This window comes from Neodiprion pinetum, chromosome 3 (assembly GCF_021155775.2).
Source record: "Neodiprion pinetum isolate iyNeoPine1 chromosome 3, iyNeoPine1.2, whole genome shotgun sequence".
NCBI classification, from domain to species: Eukaryota; Metazoa; Arthropoda; class Insecta; order Hymenoptera; family Diprionidae; genus Neodiprion; species Neodiprion pinetum.
In genome coordinates this window covers 35130862-35158320 of record NC_060234.1, presented here as the reverse complement: position 1 = coordinate 35158320, position 27459 = coordinate 35130862, and the positions used below count along the sequence as shown (strand labels likewise).

At 44.0% G+C, this 27459-nt stretch overlaps 2 protein-coding genes across 4 annotated transcripts; one reads left to right on the top strand and one right to left on the bottom strand.

Annotated features, from left to right (window-relative positions):
• Window positions 1-543: 543 nt before the first annotated feature.
• On the bottom strand, window positions 544-27459 carry galene. 2 transcript variants are annotated; one of them, XM_069134474.1, is made up of 11 exons: window positions 25790-27459; window positions 24897-25016; window positions 24692-24818; window positions 6022-6148; window positions 5141-5233; window positions 4574-4696; window positions 3190-3293; window positions 2927-3067; window positions 2585-2833; window positions 1652-1924; window positions 544-1595 (listed from the first exon to the last, which is right to left on the bottom strand). In XM_069134474.1, exons 1-11 carry the CDS (start codon window positions 25979-25981, stop codon window positions 1396-1398), a joined length of 1749 nt encoding a protein of 582 aa, XP_068990575.1. In that variant the 5' UTR covers window positions 25982-27459; the 3' UTR covers window positions 544-1395. The 2 variants fall into 2 exon arrangements, with proteins under 2 accessions (XP_068990575.1, XP_068990576.1); XM_069134475.1 differs by lacking the exon at window positions 4574-4696.
• Window positions 14065-24436, top strand: LOC124213754 (uncharacterized). 2 transcript variants are annotated; one of them, XM_046615348.2, is made up of 6 exons: window positions 14065-14147; window positions 20601-20712; window positions 21907-22074; window positions 22447-22639; window positions 22760-22873; window positions 23615-24436. In XM_046615348.2, exons 2-6 carry the CDS (start codon window positions 20606-20608, stop codon window positions 24005-24007), a joined length of 975 nt encoding a protein of 324 aa, XP_046471304.1. In that variant the 5' UTR covers window positions 14065-14147; window positions 20601-20605; the 3' UTR covers window positions 24008-24436. The 2 variants fall into 2 exon arrangements, with proteins under 2 accessions (XP_046471304.1, XP_046471303.1); XM_046615347.1 differs by having other exon boundaries at window positions 22402-22639.

Sequence of the window (27459 nt, the reverse complement as noted above, 5' to 3'; positions counted from 1 at the left end):
ACGCTGGGAATTGAATCGCCTTTGACGTCCGTTTCATACCCTCAGACGCAATTAAATTCAATTGTTATTACGAGTGGTAAATAGTTCGAGTTCCCTCGACTCACGGTAATATTCACGGACGGAATGCACTTTACCTTTGTTGCCGGTGAGCAGCTCCTGCGGCAATTTGTTTCAAGAAACACACGTTCATTAAATTCATAATCACTTGTCAAATAGTTATATACGAATGGGTTAGCAGTTCTTCATTTTCTGGTTCTTAGAAGCTCTTCTTATCGATATTTCCTTTCGCTCAACCTGTTACGTAGAGTTTTAATCACCGTGAGTCGTTCGAACGTTAGGAATTTTTTTTTTTTTTTTTCAACTTCTCCGGGCATGAATATCGCATGGAATGCGAATAAACATATGCTCGTGGAATTTCTTTGGAGATAAATACGACAAATACCGTTGGTTTTTTATAGGATATATGTATAGGGCATGAAATACGTCTATTTGAAAAACAAATTTTCATAGTTCAGCTGCAAGTGCAACTTCTTTATTGCGTAAGTGTATTAGACAACGCATCGTGATTCGATTTTCAGATAACATTGATTCGTTATATCGTGAAATACGATGTTAAAGTAATTACCATAAATAAATCGAAATTACGATTTCAGCGAACGAGAATTTGTACAAGCTGATGGAAAATGTCAGGGGTACAATTAGATTAAATCTGTGACTCGATCAACCTTACAATTATTTATTTAATTTCACTGTGACGCGGGTCATATTTGTACGATTGAAGCAGAAATCTGGGAAATAGGAATTTCGAGGTATAACTGAATAAAATAAGAACATACAAAATGAATTATGACATAACGTGAACAAGACATTATACAAAATGATTAGAAAGGCTCTGCCACGCGTCAATTTACGCGATATAGATATTCTACGGAATAATGTACACAGCGTATATACGCCACGGTATATTTTCATATCACGATAACTTTCAAGCATACTCTCAAACGTAAATAGTAGATTTCCAAAGCGTAGCTGTAATACAAGCCACGCCATCACCGAACCTCTACGTTGCTTCACCCACGCTTTCAACGTCTACGTCGTGAATTTCTCGTATTTATAATAAAATTGGTTTTTGTAAAAAACCTTGACCAGAGTTTTTTCCTGTATCATCGCCGTCCAACTCTGTGACTGTAAATTATACTAACGAAAGATCTTCAAACGATACCGAGATCAGTAAAGACTTTTGAAATGTTACAGTTCGAGTTGTAACTTTCGCTGTTCTTATTTTCGGGTATTTCGAAGCGAAAAGCCCTTTGTCTTGAACAGTTGTGGAAAAAGGTGGTAACAAAAATGGTGCCGATCTTAGAAATTCTAGTTTCAACGAACATTCATCTCGATTCAATCGTCCTCGTCCTCCTCACCCTCCTCGTCCTTGATGATTCCCAGACTCTTCGCGAGGCTCTTCACGTTGTTGATAACTTCTTCCTGGACCAAATTAAAGCTCATGGCCAAGAGGGAGATTCCGAACAACAGGTACAAAGAGCACAAGGCGATGCTTCCCTTCCCTGCGAGCCCTTGCGGTACAAAGTCACCAAAACCTGTGAGAAAAAGAAGAAAATAAGCCAAACCTTTTACCAGATTGAGCTGCACCCACCGATCGTGGTCAGGGTGATGAAGCAGAAGTAGGCAGAGTCGAAGAACGCCCATTGTTCCCATGTACTGAAGAGAAAACCACCACCGAAAATGTAGCTGACCACCAGAAAGACGCAGAGCCAGATTGGGACGGGCTTGAGAACCTGCAGGGCACCGTCGTCGGTGTAATAGTCGTAGTCGACGTCAAAGTCGTCGACGTAATTCTGCCTGTGGACCGCGTATCCAATCGACGATATGTATCGCGTGGAGGGAGAAGCGTGCCGCTGATGCCGACCTGAAAATAAGAATTTCTTTAAACCAGGAGGACGTTAAAGGTTCGAAAGTTCAATTATAGCCAATTGGACTGTAAGGATTTAATTAAATTTCACGTCCGCGAGAGAGTCGGCCGGCTGAAATTAAAACACGGCCGATTCAAGACGGCGTGCAGGGCGTCCATGAAGAAACCAGTCACACCCACGCCGGAAATCAGGGCGAAATTGGCAAAAAACAATAATGGTAATAACACCGCCAGCGAAAGCACAGTGCAGAGCCGTCTTTATTATTCGACGTAAACTTTGTATAACCAGTATTTTTCTTCTCGTCGCGTTCGGCAATACAGACCAGCTGGACTGGGAGTATGGATCCACTTTTTGATAGACGGAAAGTTTACCCAATTAGTTCCCCTGCAGACTGAATCCTCTTTGGAAAGTCAATCACTCCGTAAAGCTTCGAGACGTTTAATATTCAATCCGTCAAGTTGAGAAAGATCATTATAATATTGCTCGTCAATTATAATTGAGTAGCGTAAGAAATAGGCATTAGCCGGCTGTCAAACATCGCTCATTTCGCGCTTGACACCTTAATTACACCGAGCTGGATGGAAAAAATATGCTCGTTATGATTGCGGGTGAAAATTCGGCGCGTGCTATCGAGCCGGCGAAAGCTCGGGACTCACCAGGACCGTAGTAACTCTGAGCTCGCCGCATTCTCATACTTCTTTTCATCGAATCCACATCGGTGCTGATGGATGCTTGTGGCTCTCGGATTTCCGGGGGTGGCTGCGAAAACTGACGTCGAAAATTCGAAGACTCAACAGCCAGGTGATGATTTCGAGGTAGGGACCCGGTACCGCAAGCTCTGTTCGTTCGCGAAGCCTCATCGACGGTGTCGCGGACGTTCAAATTATCCGGCTTCCTCGAACCGACTGAAAAAAAAAGTTTCCCCCAAATTCAACCGGGAACTCTTACGACCCGCCGAGCATGGGTTTCGACTACTCTCAAAGCGAAATGGAGCCAACCTTTGGAGGGCTGGCCATTCTGCGTCTCGTCTTCGGGATCCAGTGCGTACTTGTTGAAATAAACGGGCATCCGATTGGCTTCGGTGGGATCCACCGCAACTTTTCGGTCCAGCGATGCCGTTCCCGTTGTGAGTCTTCCCCCTGACCCGTCGAAAAGAGAAACGATGAAATGGCTTCGCGTTCGTTTCATGTGGGGTAAATTACCAACAGGATTGTGATCGTTGAATACGCAAACCATGACCAGCGTCGGAACGGCGGCTTACCTTTGACCTTGGGCGAAGATACCGGGATGTCCGAATACCTTGACATCGTCGAGGGCCTCGTACTCGGGAAATCAGTAGCCAAGTCCATTCCCTCGAGGTGATACCTGTCCGGCATGAATTGTTGTATTATGCAGTATCGCCGAGGCCGGAAAACTAATATGAAAGCATCGAAGAGCTCTCCGTGCGAACGTAAAATCGTACGGCAGACTCGGACAATCAAGTATTCATCCTTACTGGGGAAAATGCGATATTCCTGGTCTAAAAATAAGTGATCTCGAGGATATGAAGGCCCTCGATCTTGAGTTTCGAGTCCTGCATCAACGGAGTGCCGAAAATAGCGCTTATTGTTGATGGCTGTTGGAGGGTGAAACGTAACGTCTCATCCTCAAGTTAAGCTTGCCTGACGGTTCAACACCGTTTTCAGTCGAATTTTCAGCTTCTTAACGAAGGGACGCTCTTCAGTTATGTGTTTCACAGCCGAGTTATCAGGGGTATAAGTTTTAAAGTAGAGACTCTTACCGATGCCAACCACGTGGCTCGTCTACTCGTAGCGCGTATTTGTATGTTAATAACAAGAATTTCCATCCAGAAGAAAGTTACAAGCGGAAACTCTGCTTTACGTCCCGCGTTGCGTAGGTATGAGGTGTACAGTATCCGCTACTCGAAATAAGCGCGCAGTGAAGAAAAGTGATATCTCGTGTCATTCTGTCAGGCAGTGATAGTGCCGGGGGTTTTATTACGTTTGCTCGCGAGTTCAACTGCTAGGTGAGTTTATATGCCGACTCATATGAATATACGTAAGCCATCGTAAAGCTCTTCCCAACGTGAATCTGTTCGCCGCGTGCTAAGCCAAGTGTCAATCCCGAGTTAGGCTAGAGGAGATATATGGGCCGTAGGGAGGATTTGACCGAAACTTGTTGAGAGAGGATTTAATATTGAGGATTTCGTTGTTTCGGAGAGAAATTCGGCACCGCAACGGCATGCGGAATCAATTAGGTTGGCAGGTAAGATTAGCGGCGTTCGGTATAGGCTCGGATCTAACCTGATGTAATATCGCTAACGGGTGTAATATCGGATTAGTTTCCGGAAGTTTATCACAGGACACTGGGGATTTCGAGCCGGGGATACGGGATTCGTGATCATTCAGCAACTTCTGGGAATACGCTCGTCCCATTGTCCGTAACCGGTCCAATTGGATTTCGAACCAAAAGTGGAAATCGATGAGTACCCGGAGCCCCGATTCAACGGGAACGGGAAGTGCTTTTCTAGGAGATCACACTCGACTCCCGTCTCCCTTCACGCACCACCCGCATATATTTTTCTTGCACGAAAATCCCCGTCGTCGCATCTTCTACGATCTTTCGCAAGTCCAAGATATACGAACCTGTAATCCATGTCCGAGTAAGACGACCTTCCGACACTTTCCGACAAACCGAGAGCCGAATCCGCTGATCTCTGGCTGACGCGGACTGACCTCCTCAACGACGCCGTTCGGTTGGAATACCTTCTACACAGGAAATGAAAAAATATACACAGTTTCACCGGGTATCCCCGGGGCTCTGCGTCGAGAAAGACGCCGGTTCGTATCAACGTTTTTAATTTCATGCTCGGGCGAAGCGGGGGATAACTTGTGGGGAAAAAATAGACCGCACACATGTAAAGAATGTCGAGGAAGTTGTGCGTGGAACGAGGGTTTCACTCGAAGGGAAGTCGCTCTGAAAGTCAAGCTTCAGGTGTGCGGGTACAGAGGATGTTATTGCAGTGATCAGCACCGATATTCCACTACTAAAAATTACCGAACGACTGTACGAGTCTCGAGTCTCTCTACGAGTACTTTGTAGTAAGGGAATGTAAAATGCATCTTTCACGTCTCTCGAGATCTGGGACGGTACACAAAATTCATGTCGACGATTTCCCGTCGCTGATAGAAGAGCCACTTCAATCCCCTTACCCTGGTTGTCGAATGGTGCCTCTGGCGTTGCGACCTCGACGTCTTCGTGGAGGCTTAGTGCAGACGTAGCAGCAAATTTTCCAGTATAAAAACCTGAAAGAATTTGTATCTTGCGTTAAAATTTGTTGAGAAAAAATAAAACTGAGTAAAATCCAAACGTACAAACGAACAGAAGCGTTACAACGCGAGAATTTTCTGCAGTCAAATCGCGTGTGAACGCAAAGCCGGTGTACATATGTATATACATATAGAAAGAGCAATTTGCGTTTCGACCGCATGTCTACGGGTCGTTGAATGTTTCCCGCTGGAATTACGAAAATGGATACGAAGTGGTTTGTCCAATGGTTGGGAAACTCGACATAATGACCGACGATTAATCACGACCTTCAATATCTACCGGGGCATTCTTCATTCAAGACCGTAAGAATTTTCGAGATTGCGCAGCTTACGCGAACCTCCGAAAGAAACAATGACCGCGTATTCACCCGAAAAGCCTGAGCTCGAACATAAATACGTGCGTAGATTTGCATCCGAATTGTGTATAATCGTTTCTGAAAAAATCCCATCCCATAACCGTGATTAAAACCACAATCCCCGTCGGTTTGTTTATAACATATTATTACCGGGAATACCGCATAAACGTCGAATTAATATCGCGCGATAAATCTCGTCTAATCCGTTGTACAATATTTAATTTATTAGCAACTGCCTCAATGCAGCCAGTGTTAAGCCGACTGCGGTGACCTATTAGCGAGCAATAACATCGAGTTCATCCGGAATTAACATCGTTCATAAATCAAGCCGAAGCTCCGACTTTTCGAACAAGGCCTTAGATCTTTGGATGATTGAAGAAAGCAAGAAAATAACTCGACTTTACGTACCTAAAACTGGACGCCATGACGTCGCCGATGCTCGACAAGCAGAGAAGCATCAAAGGTATTCCAAGAATGGCGTAAAAAATTGTCACAACTTTTCCAAACGCCGTTCTAGGCGCGATGTGTCCGTATCCTGGAAGAAGGAGATATTTTTTTAGATCGCTGGTACCCCAAGTCCTGATTCATTTTCATAACACATGGTATTCGACCGCGTTATTACCGAGCAATCCAAGGCCCGCCACACGATGCACGCATGCACGTGGATCGCCCACGGCAAGCCTTGGCACGGTTCGACTTACCGAGTTTGGCATAACATATGCGGAGCAAACGATTCCTTACGCAATATCACGATACGCCGGATCAAAACGCCGCACTTTTACTCTCAATTCAGGTGCGCCGTCCGCTGGTTCAGTCTTTTTAATATTTTCATAGCGAATTTTTTGCCTCCAGACGGAGATCAGACCTCATTATTCATTAGCGATGCCTCCCTTCGGTGTGCGCTAAACATGTTTCTGCTTTCTTTATTCGCTGTTGTTAACCATTTTTAATAACATTCCCACCCAGACACGGGTGCAGGGTTTCTGTAGCAGCAATAACTTCTTGTTCAAGTTGACCTTTATTTCGAGTGTACCGAGTTTTAGAACCTCGTGCTCGAGGCGTATCTCAGTAATTTTAATTCAACAAGGCCAAGATGGATAAAAGCTCCATCTGAGACGAGGAATGAGATATTTTTATCACTTTCAATGAAATTCAAAGCACAAAAGTTGTTTTTCTTTTTTCCTTATTTAATTTCCTTTTAGTTTATTTCGCAACTCGTGCCGCGAGTAAATATTTATGAAAATTCGTTTCAATTTCTATCAAGAAAACGATTTCTAACACCGATTGAACCTTGACGAATTATAATTTAAATCCTTGCGCAATTTTGCGGAGAAATATAAATGTATTGCGCAACGTCTCTGCACTCGCTGACGAGTATCATGCGTGAATATCTTTTCAACGATTGGAAATTTTTCAACTCGAGAAAACCCAGTTGCATAATATCTTGCGACACGGGCGTGATAAACATCAGGTGAATGACCCTTGAACGGAACGCCGGGACTTTATCAAGGATTGCTAGAATTGACAGCCTGCACATTTGCACCTGACATAAACCTCAACTTGAGAAACATGACGATGAATGTGTATTGAATTCGCTGTTCAGTCATTTCTTATCGACAGTGGTTTTCATATAGATATCGTCTCGCAATCAAATGACACCTCCAATTAACAATAAGAAAAGTGAAAAATTCATCCCTCGATCGGTTATCTCGGCGACGAATCACTTGCCCTTCAAGTGAATTCGAATCGAACGAGGAAACAGCTGACTGCTAAAGAAATTAGCATATTTATCCAACCTTGCCGATGAGTCGGTCAAGGCGGATCATCCGCGGAATGGACGTACGGTGAAAGTGCGCATCCTAATGCCAATGCCAACAACGCGATTAATTTTAGTGCTCCTGCCGAAAATTCGACTCTTCGCACGCTGCTCGAGGCCACGTGTAGGCACAAGTATTGCCAAAATACAGTTTTTGGAAAAGATCGCTGATTTTGCGATTGTTTGGCCAGCGCTATAAGCCACTGGGTGGTAAATTACCTTAATCGTTTTCACGGATCGTACCGAACGGACGTAAATTATTCGGTAGATGCAAGTCTTCCTAATTATTTTCGCACATATGGTTACTCAAAATTATTCGTCTATGCAAATGCCGCTTTGTTGTGTTTTAAAACTTTCGCAACGAAATGAAATCGTGTCGAGTGTTTATTTTTATTCCACAGTTATGCTGATTTTAGGAAAGATGTTGAATGGTTAAGCTTTACTCAACAGCTGGAATTTGTTAATTTCTGCACAACTGAAGTGTGAATAGACATATTTATAATGAAGACGGCAATACTCTTCACTCCAGAATTCCATTCAGCGTCTGTTTTGCATCGATTATTTAGTCGCATTTTCGTTGAAATTCCGTTCTCTGTTTTACAGCATAATTCTTCTACCTTAAAGCTGCAGCCCGGAGTGAAGATTGCTTCAAATTTACGCTGTATTACTAATTAAGAAATTCGTAGGCCCCAAATTCTGATAATACCTCACAGCGTCTGCACGCATAATCTGCACTATGCTATTTGAAAAACATATGAGATACTTGAATGTTTTTGGGTAATCCACGTAGACGCAAACATTTTATCAACATAACGTCGCATCGCTAAACCAGATCTCGTAATACCTCTCGGAACACGTTACAATATATATATTATATGTACATATCCTCACCATGTAACCTGCAAGCTGTGGATTCAAAATATAACGAGCCTTTCTGGTCGCTTTACCGCATTAAGCTCATTAACGTGTGTCGTGCAAGAAGTACGCGATGTAGAATATTCGTTCGTTATTCACTCGAGTCGATCGGGTAAATGTTTAAAAAAAAAATGTAAACGTATACCCCGTGTTCTCTTGACTCGACGGAATTCATCCGTGAATAAAGAATATCCCCGTGTTTGTGAGGAAATCTTTTTCTTTTTCATCGACGATGGCAAGTGAAGGGAATTTAAAGGTCCTCAAATTTTCATGAACGTATTCCGCCCGCCGGAACAGTTTTCCGTTCGATGAATATAACCTTACGTACGTTGTACATGACATAAAATACAACGATGCGTTCGTTGAGCTAAAATGAGAAACTCGTGTGTACATTTCGGGAAACTCGGACCGTCTAAATCACTGAAGGAAGTAGAAACTGGAAACTGGAAACTGGAAACTATGGGAACTGGGTAGTAGGCATGGTCGGGAACAAGCACGAAGTTTACGCGGAAACTATCCAAGATGCGATAAAGTGAAATATCATATGAACAAGGCACACGCGTACCTATGTTGGTATAGGTGGAATAGTCCTGAATGTGATACCGCGGCGTGCTATAACCACTGTATTTAATAGAATATACGTAACCGGGATGAGTGAGGGTGTTGCGGACGGCAGCATCCTCAGGAAAATTATCACCTGGTAGTAGGTGGCGCTTCATGCGTGTAGGTAGCAACCTTCCGTTCGGATCCAACGTCCTCGAGTGTCTTACCAGTTATGCATGCGAGTAATTACGACGTCATCTCGCCTACGCTTGCAGGCACCTTCCAGGCTGTTCCCTCGTTGTTTCGAACCGTAGGAATTCACCATTAAGAAAGGTCAAATTTCGGTCCAAAACACCTGGGTAATACACGGATGAACCATCTTTCTCTTTCTACGAATTACGTGATCGGAGGAATTGAAGATTCAAGAATATCCTGCGAAGAATGGAGTCCTTTTAATCGCTCTCTGCTGTAAGACCAATTTGCAACCCGGTGAACGCAACTTACAATCTATATGACGTCGAGGATCACGGGAGACCATTGACCAATTTTTTAACACCTGAGGAATCGATCGAAGCAGACTTGTCTCGTCGTTATTTCGTTCCATCTAGTAGCAAAAGCAGATGAACTAGTGATCAGAAACAAGAACGTTTCACTGACGATTGAACGTTGAGATGAAAGGCTCGACATGCGGCAGAATTGACTACTGAAATGCCGGCGTATCGATCCTCGGATATGTACCCGGATTCGGTCCGGCAATCGAACGGCCGGACCAGAACGTGCCTGCAAAATTGTTCATACGACGTTTGGCACAGTTATCCTCGACGTTCAGCACGGCTGGTTAATAATTGATTACCGTTCTCAGGGGATTTGACTCCATTCATCGCAAGCTCGCTCAAGAGTGGGACAATAACTATAAGGATAATCAAGTCACGTCTGGCCCGACCGGAGGAGCCACCTTCTACACTCCTTACCTCGCTGAATTATTTCGCCGGAAGGCGTGCTTCCGTTGATATAAGAGAGAGAATGGGACCACGAGGGATGAAAAAAAGATGCTGGCGGGTAGTCTCAAGCCTCCGGCTGTTACGAGACAAAACTTACTTTTAATTAACTCGACCGTTCATCCACGACGCCGGTTTTCCACGGAGAGACGGGAAGGCTTTTCACATTCCGCGCGTCGCTGTACTTTTTATTATTATTATTATTATTATTTATTATTATTATTGTTGTTGTTGTTGTTATTAATAATATTATGTACAGCCATGACGAAAAAATTGGTCTTGAGACTGGTTTTTTTCCTCTCGTAAGGCACAAAGCCCACGAGATAAAAGTGATGAAAAACTGTTTAATGCGGTTATGAGAGGACTCAACGGTATGAGCTAGAAAAAGTAGCCGCTTCTCAAGCCTCGCCCATTTTATAAGGATTGATTTACAAACCTAATTCTCTTCTTGCATTATTTATTGATTTTAAAATACGCCTTACCATTCTGCAGAAGAGAATAATTCGCACCCAAAAACTGTGAAGTAATGGCCCCTTCAAGATGTCATTACCATGGTTTCCCCTCAGCCATCCGACACTCGAGGACCGCGACATATATACTTGTAAATTTTATACTATATATATATATATATATATGTGCGTATGTGCGTTTGTTATTTATGGCATACATAAAACATCTCCGATTTCAAACCGCGTATCGAATATGGACTATGCCTATCGGTTAGAAAAAGGAAAACATCATAGGCTGAGTCGGTTACAACATGAAACAGAATGAGGGAATAAATAATCAAACGATACTTAATTCGTTTGTTTTCTTCCAATTAGAGATGGGCAGTGCGCCGCATGTTTGTGTACTTGGCAAAGCTTATTCGGGTCGAGTTTGCGCTTTCTGTAATATTACGTGCTCGTAGTTCAATTACAGAGGTATCGGAACCTTGGACCAGTGGAAATGTGGCCGGGTTTGAAAGAGCTTTGTAGGGTCTATTGAAACAGCAAGTTGCGGCCTAAAGCCGGCTAGCTACGCTGAATACCGTAAATAATTCACTCGGTTTGACTCGATTCGTTCGGGGTCAGGTGTAACCGACCTGCGCGGACCGATGTCGAAGGGAACCAAGCGAGGATACCGGGGGGCAGATATAACTTGTGGGGAAAATAATGGGCCGCGAAGTGTGTGCAGAGGGGCAAAGTGCTGACCTAATTAACCCAAATTATTCCCAACGAAATATCTCCACGTGACAAAATATGCACCGCGTTCAGCGTGGCCAAGTCGTAGGTACTAATGAAATTTCACCCCGAGTCGATCCTGTGGGAACGCGCCGTTAAACTTTTCACCTCCGGTCGTTGTCCTGTCGATAATTTGAGGTCGTTTCGAAGCAGGAATTAACCGCTGCATTAGGAGAGTCAGACGCGCCGGGAATCCCGCCCAAAAATTACTGTTCTTTACTTGTTTCTCCTTTTTGTCACCTTTATTTTAAAAATCGACTTAGAATTAAACATTTTTTCCTGTATACGAAGAACGACGAGTTTCTCTGCAGTGTGTTATTAATATCACGGTTACACGAATGGGGAAAAACCGTGAAATCTGTCGACATTATATATTCTCGACAACTGACACGCGTGTGTAATTCTTCGTTCGGGCATAAACTTATTATTATTTTACCTGCAACGAATGACAAAAACTCGGGGAGTGAAATAGTTATACACCGAATCAGACGACCTTGTAAGGTTGGATGAATTATGAGATTCGTGCGGCGCATAATTCTTTGTAAATGTTTAACGGGTAAAAAAAAGTGTGGAAAAAAATCATTCGGTCATAGAATCCAGCCGCGGTACATAGCTGCAGTACACGGGTTGACGAGTATGCAGCAGAGCGTAGAGAATGGTACAACAAAGGACATCCCGTGCAGTATAAGGTCTGGCAGCATGAGCCTTTCATTAAAAATTTCATTATGAAACAATGCCTGCAGTAAACGCGCTGGCTGTAAATGATATACTATCAGTCCTCGTCATCTCCGCACCGCGCTGCAGAATCGAGGCCGAAATTCATCACTCGAATGTGGAAAATCGGCTCGCCGAGGCCCTTTTGTTGCCGGTGATATAAAGGATACACCCAACAACGGCGTGGCAGGGCTGTAACGGCACAGTTTCGAAGTCTGAAACCCTCTCTTTACGGCGTGACCGTATCCACGTCAGTATGAACTCCCCGACTCGATCGTAAAGTCTGCAACGAAACGTTTGAAATTTTCATATCTCCCCGCGAAGTTACGCCTCCCTGCAGGCCCTTTGCGATTCGCCTCTTACGGCCAAACTTCAAACGGCACGGAACGCCTCCAGGAGTACCTTTGAACCTTGTTTCTTGAGGTGCAAATTTCCCATTCAAATCCACGCTCCCAAATGTACCGGCATGAATTTTTTGTTTTTTTTCCCGACCTGCTTCGACTTCTTCACTCCGCCTTAATCGGTTCTGACAACTTCGCCAAGATCACGTCCTGCTCGACGAAGAATATTCTACTCCTTTCCCTCTGGATGCGGAAGGGAAAGAATTCGATGAAACGGCGATACAAGAATCAGCAAAAAAGATAGAAACTTCATGTCTACTATTGAGATTTAAATTTCCGAATCGTATACTGAAAATCCTCGGTTTGTCTCGTCGACAAACGTCGCGCAACTCAACCGAAATTAATCGCGTGCCCGAAATTGCGTCACGAAGAAAGGCAAGGGTCTCCGTTCAAACCTTATTGCGCAATTTGTTGATTCGAGAGTAGCAACGTGTGGGCCGTATAATTACGGTATAGAGTGAACTGGATGCTGCGATCAGGCGCTATGTTGCAATCGAACGTGTCTAATCGGAGGCAGAGTAGAACGGAAGACGAAAAATGGCGCTAGAATAGGTATCGAGGATTTGAATGACAATGCAACGAGTGAAATGCACCGAGCAGAGCCGGGTAGCAAAGTGCTTGACTCAAACAAAAGGACCGGATGAAGGGTGTGCGTAGCGGCAATGACCAGGAAAGTGACAAACAAAACCGATCAAACCGCGTACCTGAATTGTGCAATTCCGACCGCCCGGACAGTTTCATTACGACGGGTACGCGAGTCCGAAGATAAATTTTGTCGACAAGCTTCAGGGTCTGGATACAACTGTCGATTAAGTACCGAACATCCCGAAACCCGGTGAACGCAGCTCACAAGTTCCGAATCTGCGTCGGCGAATGTTTCGCGTTCTCGACAAGATCGGTTCAGTTTCTACCGCTCCGCAAATATATTCTTACACCGTCGTTTAAATCTGCGGAGGTAGTCGAAGGCGAGAGCGAAGGTTACCCAACGATTAATTGGGTCAAAATACATGGCCGGTTGGCGAGGTGTTATCGGCTTTTGCTACCCACTTGTCGCGGTTTTTTTTAACTGCCAAACGATCCATTCGACCCGAAAGGAGAACTCGAAGAGCGGCTTGGAACGCTCATCATTTCCGTTGACTAGATTCTCGGACGTTTTTTATACGCCAATTATCACTTATCCAAGAATTATCCGGGATCCTCATTGTTGGTTTAGGAATGGAAACACCTCCCTACGACCAGGGGAAAGAGTCGATATTTCACTGGTTCAATCCACGCTGTCGGCCCTATTCAACTCTGCTCAACGCGAGCTAAAACCCAGCGTACAGATCCGCGCTACGAAATACCTAATTTTTCTCTCTCTCGAACCAGCTGCTGATTATTGACCCTCGAACCACGATCAAATATCTGGATTGGTGCAAAAAAGCGGGTCGTTAAGATTGCATTGTGTTCAGGAATCGCATCGATCCTTTTTACGTCCCGTTCCAACGCGATACTGCAATTCGAGGCCACCAATTCTCGAATTTGGATCGTATTATTTGGTTATTCGGTATCGAGTGACAGGAATGACTGAAACTTGACGCGATTTGATACCGACTCGAGGTGATGGTCCGCTTCGATTACCAAAATCCATTCGAGAAAATGTAACGAAACAATGAAATCGGACTAATCTGTTATCGGATAAGCATCGGGATAAGAAAGACGCCTTCGATTCTGCCGGGAAAAACCCGCGACGAGTCTCGGCGGCCTCAGGAATTCCCCCTAGCGGGGGTTCAGGATTCAACCCGTCGAATAGCGGGTATGGGCGGCAATTGAGGCGATGCAGAGATTGTTTCGGAGGGACGTATAAAGGGACTGTGCCACTCTCGCTTTCGGCCAGTCGCAATCAACGTAACACCGTGCTTCATAGGTGTTTCGCAATAGTGCGGTGAGTCGTGCAGCATTGCCCAAATTCCGTAACAGTTGCTCTACCGTTTCCAGATTATTTTACGGCTGTCCTACCTACGCCTGTCAGAATATCTTCACAGTGATAGTGAACGTGCAGATTTTCCATCGAAGTGTCTGAAATGGCTGCGTAACTTGACATTGTACTCTTAATGGAATGAAATTTTTCACCGATTTATACGATTCCAAAATGTATAAAATATGTTCATCGACGGCGAACGTCACCAAAAAAACAAGTCGAGTAATAAGTCTCGCATTTTTTAAACAGAGGCCATTTTTTACAGCGGTATTTTGCGGAAAGAACGTTAGCTCGAATCGTTTAACGTAGTGCTTTCAATGCTCGATTGAATCGCTGTTGCAACGGTATTATTTTCCATTAGCGTTTCTCTATATCCACTCTGCCTTTACCTCAACGCCTTTTGTGTTGATAAAGTGGTAATAAATACGACGAGAATGTCTTCATTGCTTTACCATTCGGTTCCCATTGAATACAAATGGCTATGACGATTTCTTTCGAGCTGAAAACCCACCCCGTCGTTATTTCTTCGTTGATGTGAAAAATTTCACTAAGGGCAGAGGGTGGAATGATTCTCTTTTGTTCCATGAATCGAGACTGTATCAAAGGTCCATATTGAGCGAGGCGGGACGCGTCGAGATCGGTGATATTTCATCCATGCGAGAGGACAAATTGATACCTTGCTCTGCTGAATGAGTTGAAAAATGTCGTCTTATAGATGCTGCGTCGAATCGATAGGTTTAATTAGTCGTTTTTTACTGTCAGGGGGTTCGAAGAAGGAGTTCAAAACGCAATAAACAACCTCCGGCAAAAGCCGCAGCGAATCAGAACTTCACTTATTAGCTTGGTTTGCGAAACATCGTCTCATTTGTACAACTAGCCCCAAGAAACAAAATAGCTTCGCTTCTCACGCCACGCCCAACCGCAAGTGTTTAAGTTTCACGCTCGCTAATTAATCCAGCCAACTTAGTTAATCCGAGATAACAAATTATGAATTCTGAGTACCGAGTCGGGTTATACTTGTCCTATTACGTATCTGCTACGTTTGCGGCCGACCATTTTTCAGCTCCTAACAGTAAAGATGGAATACACGAGTCTTTAATAATAAAATCTCACGAATGTAGCTTGCTGATTTCGTCAATCATCACTAATTATCGTCGGAGACGTTGACTTTGCGGAGAAATCGAGTGAATTTTATTTCTTACGCGGAAATAATTATCGCAGCATATTCAAAAGTTTTGCAACTCGCATCTTCGACGTTTAAGAAATTTTTTACCGATAATCTGCGCCTAAATTACTCAAGTCATTCATCAATCATGCCAAATTCAACGTGGAATTCATGAACTGTAAATTCCGCTTCGTGTTATTCAACTAAATCCATCTTGTAGTAGAAAAAATAAAACCAGAAATAAAATTCATTGATGCTTCAATTTTAAACAACTTTTGATTAAATGAAAAGTATATTTACTGTCATGCATTCACATGGTTGTTCAAATTATTATTTTTTGCAACGAGCCTGTAGATCTGTTACAACATGCGTACAAATATTGACTGTTTCAAATCCCAATAATTTTCTAACGTGTTTTCATTAATTTTTTTTATCTCTATTCATATTCTTTATTCCCATTCGACACACCTTCACCAGGATCAATTGGGAGCGGTTTTATCCGCCACTCTCGCTCTCTTTCATTTCGTCAACCTGTCAACGCCGGATAACTGGGCCAAGGCGTCATTGCCTACGTATTCTGCCTTCCTGGCTGCAGTCGGTTCACAACAGCGTGTGAAAAGCGTACGCCGATCCGTTACATTTCGGAATCGCAGTAGAGATGTTTCGAATCATTTCGCGTGACGAGATACCCGAATTTTTATTATCGCGGATCACGATCCCTCGCGAAAAAAGAGGCCAATGTTAATCGGTCGGTGTCTCAGATTCACACGTGAAATGAAAGATAAGTTTAGCGCAAAATAATCGCGCATTGCAATCACAGACCCAACTTCTAGGCACAGATTATTCTCCAAGGATCTCGCGACGTTATGCAAAATATTATGATTTCACTCGTGGCCTTGACCATCCATTTAAAATTATGGTAATCCGATTGACGAACCTTGTAGAATTTGCACGGATCAACTATTTGTCTTGCTTATTCGAGACGCGATTTGTGAATTCTTGAGGCAGAAGTTCAACTGCTTTGTCGCGGATACCAGAAATTTGAATACTTTTCAAATTTGTTATCCAATGAACGCGACTTTTTTCGTTTTTCACGGAAAAGAAAAAACGAGAATTGGAGCAAAATTTTTAACACCCTCGTTTACTTCGTCAAAAAAGAATCACTCGCAAACTTTGACCTAAAAAATTCATTCGCGTTGCCGGCAGTTCACAAAGATAAAAGCGAGCGTTCAGGATACGTTTATTGTCCCACACGTGGGGGGTTTTCTATATCTGGAATCCCCAGGCCTGGGAATTATTGCGAAAGGCTTATCTATCTGAGTAGAAAGGCTGTCGAGTCTCTGGAGAGTGTGCAGAGCAAGAGTCTAGATTAGGTTTGAGCTGGAAGTAATAATTATTGCGTCGTCGTTGGCTGTATCTGGCGACGAGAACCGGCAGCTCCGTCAGATTGCGGATCGTCGAGGAGACGCCGAGCGTCGCGACGCGCCTAATAGAGCCGCAAACGACGCAGTCTGGGTAAAATTGAACTATTTTAAACGGCGTCGACGGGGGTCCAGTAACGCCCCCGGCCATTCGTTTTGCCATATTCAATGCCGCGGGTTTAACGGGATGAAATCGAAAACCGTTTACGAATATACACCGGCAAGTTGTGCGTGAAAACAGCGCGAGTTATATTACGGCTCGATGAATCGCAACCCTTGTCTTGTCCCTTTCAGCGCAACCAACGTATCGTGTATGCCTACACGTGAAACTTGATTCGCAGACGCGTGTTTCAAGGGTGCTTTTAATTTCTCCTGTAGATGGTCTAAAAACCACAGGCCATTTGAAGGTCAGCGATTTCATCGCCAAAAAAATCTGAACCTAGAGTGAAAAAATTACTGCCCACGTAGACGCAGCCGTTCCGCTGAAAAGTTCCATAACAATGTTATTTTATCTAGTCATGGGAAGTTCGATTCGTGTCGGAGATCGAGAACCTCGAAGGACAGGGTATTTAATTTCATCACCGTCTCAGACCCGAGGCCATGTAACGTAACGCGGTATCCTAATTAATGTTATGCTAAATTATGCATTTTCTAATCGATGAAATCTCCACGGAAATTAATCAACGTCGGAATCTTTCGTTTCTGTGTGAACTTTTCAAACACGCCCACCTCTCCGATATTACGCAATACCGTTAGGTAATTGCAATATAAAATTTGAAAGGACCGGTCAACGGCCTCAAGACTTTAGTTTCAACTGAACTTTGACTCAGGTGCATTGTAAACTCGGAACCAACTTTTGATCGAATTCTTGCGAACGCAAAAAAGAAGAACCTGATCTGAAAAGCCTGCTGATCTCGGTGCCGTTCTTCTATTCATCCGACGAGAAGCCGATGCTCCGGAGCACGAGTCGAAAAATAGAGGATGAAAAAGAGTTGAAACCAAACTATATACGGAATTACGCGTTGAGAAACCCCGTTCTCTCATTTTCCGCTAATACTGTCCGATTCACCCGCGGCTACTCGCCTCTGCGTCTGACATATTGTATTAGTCTCGTTGATTATTCTTATTCCCCTCAGACTGTGCCATCGAACTACGGAGTAATTGGAGAATTCCAGCGCAGTCATCGAAATATCCTTCCAGAATCAGCGATCAGCGGAACGTCGACGCTTTGTCGCTAGGAAGCAATAGGATTGCCAGGACCATCGGGTTAAACGAGCAAAGAGACTCAAATTTCAATCGTTTCTAGTTTCAATAAACGAAAGTCAATTAGTCGATTTCACGAACAAGATTCAAGCTCAGAGGAGAGTTTCACGATCTGAGACAAACCCATTCGCGTTCCATCAAAGATTCGAGGATTTCGGGGTTAGAGGGATTTTAGGATACATCCCGAATTGGAAGATCATGATAATTAGCCGTTTCCCGAGTCGTCTGAAAGCTGTGCCCAACGACGCACCGGATTTCTATGGCCCATAAAAGGGTTTAACAAAGTTCGTGACAGTCGGCTGCAGTGTTACCTGCGTGTACAAACTCTGCGTCACATAATTATATCTCGTATTCGTAGTATGGATTAGGGCATTAGGCAGACAGACGAAGGCTTATCAGCTCCGCTGTAACTATTTAGTAAGAATCCGAAAAATGAAATAAGCGAAAATGGTCCTTGTGAAAGTCTTAAGGCGAAAGCGTCACGGCTTCGTGCGAAATGTATGTATCGTCCTAGGTTCTGTCGAGGCGAGAGAAGACTCCATATCTATTGAATTTTCTTCTCTTGTCTACGCGTCCCGTTCTCCTATCTCTTCATCCACGGTTACCGTTCGCCGTTCAATTCGCGAACGTCAGCGATAAAGGCAGAAATATAGATCTTCGTCGCCGCGAAGGGGTCACGAGTAATCGGGTTTCTCTTCGGATGGAATAGAGACGGTATCGATTCCATCTCCCCGTTTCAGTTTGTCAAAGCGACGTTCCGTTTGTTGCGAACTAAGTAAGCGATACGTGTGTCAATATGAACCTCTATTACCATCTGTCTGACCGATCGTTTGAAACAGCGAAGAAAGGACTTCGATCAACGGGAGAATTTCAATATAAGATTTCGGGTAATTACGATTTCATGCCAAGAATGGAAGCGTGGTAGAAAAGAAGAATTAAAAAAATTGGCCAAGGACTGTAATTGACTTGACACTTTTTTTTTTTTTTTTTACACCCACAAATTAACCGATTCGTAGCTGTCGAGTGATTTTAACCGTAACACATTGGTTCATAATTATTGTGACATCGAATCCTCGTATACCTGCAACATCGTGTAATACAATTTCATTGCCGAGTAACGGACATTTGCATCCCACAATAAACGTCGGTTTGGTTACTCGTTTGACGAATTATTTCCGCGAATAAATGCCGCCGGTATGTATTCCAATTTACTCCATCGCATCGATCGAAACCGCCGATCATCTGAACAGGCTGTAAAAATATACGAGACACAGTTGTGCGTGGAGTTATTGATTTACATCAATTCTCGAAAGCTGCCATGCAGCAGGTGAATTGATTAATGCACGGTGTTTTAAAACGTGAGGCGAACTAAGTGGATTAAAGTTCTCTTGGAGCTTTTTTTTCGCAGAGACCAATTTGTATGAATATGGTTCTGTTGCGTGTCATACATTTTCCGCAAACTTCATACACACGTAAAGTTGCAAATTCGCAATATTTTTGATAATTGAAATTGAATCACATCCACGCCAAGCCTTGTGAATGAAAATTCCATTACAATTTTGCCAACGTTTATGCAATAAAAGCGTTGCAGGATGTTGTTGTAATCAGGAACGCGTGAAGAAGGGAAAGAGAAAAATAATAGGTAGGTGGCAACGATTGGATCTACCGCGTATACCTTATTACTTCAAGTTAGATTACAAAACTTTCCCATCCTATCAGCAGCCTGAAGTACTTGCTGCTCGGCTATATCTGCCGCGATGAAATCGTTGATGGATCAAAGTCGCGGGCAGAATCGAGTTTAAAATCACATAACTCGATGTTGCGGCGTTTCAAATCAAGTCCGAAGGCCAAATGTGTCGTTTTCTTTATTTCCATAAGATGCCAGGATAATACGCGACAAAACTTGAGAGGGGCTTGCCGAAACGAAGGTAAGATAAACTCATTCCCGCGGATTTGAGGAAAAGAAACTGAAAGGGTTTTGTTCCTTTTCAAACCCTGAAAATTTGATCGTTCGTCGAGATTAAACGCTCGCTGCATCCGATGAACCGGAATTGTCGCAACACTGTTGCGCAGACAAAGTAACAAATGCCCGTTTGTATCTCGCGATATCTTTGGAGTGGATGAATGAAAGGTGGAAAACAAAAAGCGTCCAGCCTTCTTCGCTCAAATATTTCTTCGCAAATAATCATCAGGTTGGCGCACAAAAAGAAATGTATTCTAAGTAATGTGGCAAAGAAAGAATAATTTAATTTGCGGGATGACGGAAGCGTGAAATATTTTCGCGAAAAATCTGAACAAACAAACCGAGATGAAAAAGAATCAGCCATCTCGGCACACGCTTGTAATTAACAAAACGCTAAACATATTTACCGAGAATAAAGCTCATGTAAGGATATTCTGAACGACGAAGGTGAGATTTCCAAGGATGATATTTATACGCTCCACCGAACGCGGAAAATTCGTATGAATTTTACGATGAAAAGAGGCCCGAGACTTTCACCCCAATGACGAGGGGTGGGAATTGAACAAGGTATCCGTTTGTTGACGTCGGTATTTTCGTTCTTCCAGAGAAAATGAAGCTTTTGATCTTGATACTGACGGTCGCCGCTGCGGCCGAAGACAGCAAGTGGATCTGGGGCGACGAAGAAAAGGCAAGAGCCGGCGATAATAGAAATATCAGGTGAGCACAACCGTCTTATCAGCCCGAAGCTACGATACCAAAGCTATTCTTACTTCGTTAGTTGGCTATTCTCCCCCCCGTTTCCACCCTTCCTCCCGTCATCCCGAGTCGGATAGGTATAAGACGGCCACCTTATCTCTATTTAGTCTCCGTCACCCTTTATTCTCCCGGGGCAAAGCGAACCAATACCCGATTCGTATATAGTAATAGACGGGCGAAGCCTCCTCGAAGATGAAACCCCCTGTAGCCGAAACCCGCTTATCGATCAACGGGAGGAGATTCGGTTGCCGAGGCAAAGACAGACAAGACAAGCAAGGCAGTTCGAGGAAGAACGCGAACGCAACGCTGTGATTTGAGGAAATTTAGTTACACGAGGAATCGAAGAAAAAGCGCGCGCGACGCGGAGCGTCGAAGGCGTCAAAGCGTCGATTAGACAGGAAACGGGCCGGGCTCTGCCGAGTGCCAAGAATAAAGTGGCTCGGAAAATTGAAATGCAATTTCTCACGGCGTTTAAACTTTGAAGGGTGTCTCCCGCTCCCTGGAATTGTCTCCCCGTCCTCGCCCTTGCCCTCCCCGCAACCCGCCCACTCCACCTATACTTCCGGATAAATTTGCTTTTCACCCAAACACCTTATTGAAGACGGGATTACGTTTGCTCTCGAGGCAAAGCTTGAACGAAAATCAAACACGGTTTGGATTTTATACATAACGGAATACGTACCGGCAGCGCGAATATCCTTTGAACGAGAATGTGTGTGCGCCGCATTATCCTCGCGTAATATTGTCGGAAAAATGGGTTCGTGTAATCAACAAAGTTGAATAAAGCTTTTCAAAGGGTTTACCATTCTGAAATCGAGCCTAGTTGTTCGTTTCGAGTCATTTCGTTGAATGAAAATCACTTCGAACGTCAATATCTATAATACTGACTTTGAACGATTTTACTTGATTTACAAAGTCGTATCAAATGAATTTTCGAGTAACGCCAAGTGGCCGTGTGACTGAATTAAGTTAAACTACTCCTGTCTGGACCCCGTTACTTCAAATACGCCTTTTCCCCATGCGTGCCGCACCTTACCCCGATAATGGTTAACCCCTTGTAATAATCGAGGAGAGGTGAATTTCGGCCGAAAACACCCCGTGCTATCATATAAAGGGGTAAGCAATAATGCTTCGGCAATTCTGTTAAATATACAGATACAACGTACACGAGTACCCGGATAATTCCGACGGCGGGTTCGCGTCGCAGAATCAATTTAGACCCCAATATCCAGGACCGTATGGACCGAACAGCAGGCCTATCAGACCCGGAGATGGTAACCAAGTTCTCGTCGGACCGGATGGACCGAGTGGAATTATTGGCAGGTAATTCGAACCGTTGAATCGACGATATTATTTCGATTCACCTGCACTCGACGATCATCCGGACCATTTCTGTTAGGAAATTAATATAGAGTGCGTATTTTCACCGTTTCGAGTACCTTGCACCCCTTTGATTGCGTGAAGCGTACTTGCCAAATACGAACGTTTTCGTTACTCAAATCGGTGCTCGGATTTTAGGAGGTTCATCCTCGGACCAAGCAGCTCCTTTATTCTTAGCCAGAGATAAAAGGGGTGGAAGGTCGGAATGGAAGCACCTGCCTCAAAGCACCCCTTAGCGCGTACGTCAAGTTCCTATAACGCTAATTTCAGGGCTCAACGCTTTCTGATAGAGCTTTTTTCGGACCTTCTTTTTAGACCGGGCAACAACAGACCGTTCAGGCCTGGCGGTGATGGATTCGACCACAATTCCGGGCCGGTTGTGCCGGGTGTAAACGTGGACCCGATACTGTCTGGTCCAGTCCCGTCGTGGATAAGAAACGACCCTCGGTACCAGGAATTCGACACCTGCAAGTGCAGCCGTGGGTTCAACTGCCCCGGCGTGAAATTTGTGAGTGCCAATGATCATCCCTTATCTTTCACCTTTTCCTCGCTAAGCCCGGTTTCGAACCGGTTATCGATTGCGCGAGAATCGCCAAACCTCTTTGGCTCACGACGAACGGTATTACAGGGCTCCTGCTCCAGAGGAAAACAATACTGCTGCTTCAGCAGCCGGAAGTACGGCGGTACCGGGAACGGGTATCAGCAGTTCAACGGAAACTACCCCAACAGGCCGCAATATCCGGTGAGCAGACCCGTTTCACCCTACGATATCGATCCCAGAACTCTGTCTGACTAACTGATACTGCAACAGCCTTCTACCTTATCTGCTCTGTTGATAACGCCGCTGCCCCCGCATCTAACATATACTGCTGCATTTGAGTACTTTGCGGAGGATCCACCGTATTCCAATAAAAATAAGATTCGTGACTGACAATTAACGTTCTGTGTTCCCTTTTCGCCAGGGATTTCTGTATTCCTGATTAATTCTAACGATTACTGTTATACCTTTTACCCCCGACTTTCAAGATTTCTTACTTGACTTACTATAAATTAAATGCTTTCACACGTTGCGAGAGGTTCATCCGTAGATCGACAAATGTCGTTATGAAAATTTGGACACCTAATTATCAAGATGAGAGAGAATCTGCGGAAATTGAACCACCTAGGCACAGACAATTTTGATATCGTAACCGCGGTATCGACAAGGCTTCGATACCACGAAGCCGCAGCTGCAATTCTTACTAATAATCCATTACCGTTAAAGGCGAAGAGCTAGGTTTCACGTAATTGCTAATTTCAATCGGGTTGGAATGTCGTAATTACAGTACGCGGTAACGCGAACCTCGGGATTATGTCACAGGATAACGTCAAGAGGGAAATTGTATAATTGGAAAACAAATTGAAATCTGTGCGCTAGTGAACCGTATTCGCAAAGTGGGATGCAGAAAATTCGACTTACTTGTTACAAAATTTACTTCCTCAGGGCAACCTGCCGTTCAGACCCTTCAACGCGATTCCCCCCGAGTACTATGAAAACGGGAACAATTACGGGGGCGATTACGACGGCGATTATTACGGACAGTATCAAAACGGCGGCTACGACAGGCCCTACAACAACTACAACAGGCCCTATAATAATTATGGAAACGGGCCGGACGGCTACTACGACAGGCCTTATCGGGGGCCCTATGCCCCCGGCTACGCGGGCAACAACAACCCCTACTTCAACTGGCAAAACCCATACAACAGGCCCAGGCCCTACGACTTTGACGACTACGGAAGGTTGGCTGGGAAATCGAAGAGTAAAAACGATAAAACCGCCAACGACGTGCCAACAAGTCCCAGCACTGACGGTGAAACGAGCAAGGACAATTAATAAATCCTCGCCGAAGAGTCCCACGGACTTCGGCTGAGGTCCAGGTTCACTCACTCGCGATTGAAAAGCCAATATTATTATTATTATCATGGTTCGTCAGAGAAACGATCTTGTCGGAATTTCTCGTAACTCGTGGATAATTGTTATTCGCGCCCCGTCGCAATACCTTTCCACCTCTCAGCGTCGTCCCGATCCAATGCTGTTTCACCAATTTATACGATTTTACTCAACACGTGGGAGCTCCCTTTCGACCGCGTGTCTTAACATACCAAAGTATATACATACCTATATGTATATTGTATATCGACCCTGTCTGAATCGTTATCGTGCATTAATTATGTGTTTTATTCTTCCCTAGTAAACCTATCAATATTTACTACTATAACTTATTGCTGTAATAATGAAATATAACTTTTTTTTACATTAATATACCGTAAAATGTTTTATATTACGCGAACCCGAAGGAAAGGAATCACCGTTTCGCTTCCCAGTACTGCTTATCGCAAATATTTACAGGTAACGAGTCTCGAAACTGTAAATCAGATATACTTTATACTCTTCAACCATTCGATTATTCGATGCGGTGCTGCGAAATGCATAAGATATTGATAATCGAATCCTTTGAACTCTGGGACGCTACAACGTCGAATTATTGTAGTGAATTAAAGGAGAAGAGACACTCACCGATGGTGGTAATAACGATAATTGAGTAGAAGAGAGCGCCGGGGAAAGTCCACTGCAGTTCTGCTTCCGGCTCGGAACCATCCCACCCTTCACGTTCCATCTTTTGCAGTAAGTCCTTCTCAAACGTCTACGGAATAATTAGCGTCATTAGGCATGATAAATCTGTAATTGTAGGTACCTAATTTCACCTTGTGTTGAGACCCACCTCTAATTGACCCCTGGCTTCCCTCGTCCAATTTTCCTGATCCAGGACGTTGCATTCGAGTGTCATTTTCCACAATTCACCCGTCACGTTCGTCCGCAGCAGACTTATGCTCTCCCTAACCTTGTTGTAGGAAATCCGCGATAAGATAAAAATTTCTACATAAGTGTTATCGAGATGATCGTGTCGTCAATTTTGCTCATTGATGTTGAAATTTGGCAGCTCTGTCACCGTAAGGAGCAAATAATACGTGCATTGTGCGAATATGTGTAGAATAATGTGTTCTACATAGTTGTGAAAATATAATGTGAGCCTGAAATATTACCGTGGGCAATATGATGATTAGGTACAAGTTATACTCAAAATACTTGTGCGTGAGTCATTATCTTAAACAGCGATGTAAGATATAACGTTCGACGGGCTAAAGCAAAATTAAGATTATAAATCGCACGGCTTGTTGATATTGAAAATTTGAAAGTATCATAAATTTCCATAAGCTGGGGCCCGCCCTAGATTACTGTCAATTTTTCATCTCGACTCGGTCTTGCCAGAAGCGACTATAAGAGATGGATTAGAGTTAACGGCTCGATCGTCACCTGACGCGTTTTCTCAGCTGGACTTCTTCCAGATTCGATCGCGTCACGAATACATATTTGACGTAAAGGAAAACACGAAAAAGCTCGCCACGACTTAGGCCGTGACGTTTGCTTGCAGATTCAGCTGATCGATTTCGTAGCGAGTGAAGCAGGTGTTTACGTCATAAACAGCTACTGGCAGTACAAGAATCTCCGGGGCTGCTGGAGAACTTCGGAAATTCTCGCCATGTTGATCAGTCTTACCGACCAGCTGAATCCCTGGGGGGATGAAAGAAACCCACGGACATTCGCAAGGCTTACCTTTATTTCATTCGGTGCTTCCAAAGCCTGGAACGCCAAGCCTCCGAGGAGGCAGTAAGCCACGACAAGGCTGATTAGCGTCACGTGACTAAAGACACACGCGAAGAACTTCCATATCATGTAGAGTACCTTGACGCACTTCGAGGACTCCTGAACCTCGTTCATCATTTGCATCTCCATCCTTGATGACATTCTGACTCGAGTATTTATACCAAGTTTATATGCCTGGCCTCTGTCACGTTGACATCATCTGATCACTTCCAATTTTATTCTTTTTACTGGATTACCGAGCATTCAACCACGATAATATTAGATCACGTGAATTAGTCGGACTACATTGAACGAAAGTTTCCAAAGTATCCAAAGTTTGCGTGGCTGGTTATACTCATTACGGTTTATTGCAGAGTAACCGGAACATCCAAGAATCACCGTGTAAAGAGTTCGCAATTACAGCAACACATGTTACAACTGCAAAAGGAAGCTTGAAAGCAGCTCTGAATAACGTTTCACAGCTGCAGATAGTCAACTTTGAGATCTAACATCATCTTTGTCCAATCTACATCAAAGTCTCGAGTCGATTCAGGACGAGCGGATAAAAATAAATTATTACTTTCACGTGGAATAAGCTTTCCTCTTGAATCGCAAGCTGACGTGACGAAATTTTTTTCAAGTTCCAGAAGCGGTTTAAATATCAACGAATGTAGCGACCTTTTCCTTTGTGGCTTGAGGAAGAGAAATGAAAGGCGCGTTGAAACGAAGGTTCGCAATAAGCTTAACTTTCGGTGCAAGGCCAAATAAATATCAGTGACGAACGAAAGCGGGTTCAAGCATCTTGGAACTTTCGAGATTTCGTTAAGAACACGCGATTCTCAAGTTAAGATACGGAAGTTTCTTCATGCTTACAAATGACGCGGCAATAACCCGCTGTGCTCTTAAGTGTATAAAATTAGTCTCTCGTTAATATTAGCAATTCTTCTTCATTTGTTTATCAACCCGTTCCTGCGACTCTCTGTCTAATCTAAGGACGAATGAAAACAGGCGTGACAATTTCGCGATTCGCTTTGTATTCGCATCGACGTGAGTCAAGAATGCAATCTTGTAGAAGAAACTGTCAATCGTTCAACGTCTCTCCATTACGTGGCATTTTACTCCCATAAGCACATTAAAATTTGTCACTGGAAACCAAACGGAATATTTTCATCCCCACTTTTCCCTTCAAATTCATAGCACGTCACGTTATCATTCATACGTCGAGACACCTCGAGGCCGCAGACCGGGAACAGTGGTAAACGACGAATGCATCGTCGGTGAAGAGTATCGCTTTACGACGCAGAACGAAGTGTAAAGCAAACACTTGTAATTCAGAACCCGCGAATTGGATCTTTCGCCGCGAATCTCCGGCAGCGGTCACGGATCGTGCTTATCGAAATCACTCGGGTACCAAATTCCGTGGAGCACATGTCCGTTTCGCGCCTTTTCGACACCCTCTCCTAACTCCGTCGTTGCAAACCGGCTAACACAACAACCGACGGATGTTACATTTCAGAACGTCTGAGCATAGGAAAGGGGGTGAAAATCGCGGGGCTGGGAGGGAGGGAAGGGGTGATGGGGAGGGAGAATTTTCACACATGCGGTAATGATAAACAACGCTGCTTGGACATCGCGCAGCA

What these genes read in the sequence shown, in the direction of transcription:
- LOC124213754 (XM_046615347.1), top strand. Translation starts at nt 20,606, where the DNA reads ATGAAGCTTTTGATCTTGATACTGACGGTCGCCGCTGCGGCCGAAGAC. An exon ending in GGCGATAATAGAAATATCAG is followed by an intron (nt 20,713 to 21,906) that starts GTGAGCACAACC and finishes TTAAATATACAG; the next exon opens with ATACAACGTACACGAGTACC. An exon ending in ACTGCCCCGGCGTGAAATTT is followed by an intron (nt 22,640 to 22,759) that starts GTGAGTGCCAAT and finishes ACGGTATTACAG; the next exon opens with GGCTCCTGCTCCAGAGGAAA.
- galene (XM_069134474.1), bottom strand. Translation starts at nt 25,981, where the DNA reads ATGTCATCAAGGATGGAGATGCAAATGATGAACGAGGTTCAGGAGTCC. An exon ending in TACTCGGACATGGATTACAG is followed by an intron (nt 3,294 to 4,573) that starts GTTCGTATATCT and finishes CATGCCGGACAG; the next exon opens with GTATCACCTCGAGGGAATGG. An exon ending in ATCTTCGCCCAAGGTCAAAG is followed by an intron (nt 3,068 to 3,189) that starts GTAAGCCGCCGT and finishes TCGACGGGTCAG; the next exon opens with GGGGAAGACTCACAACGGGA.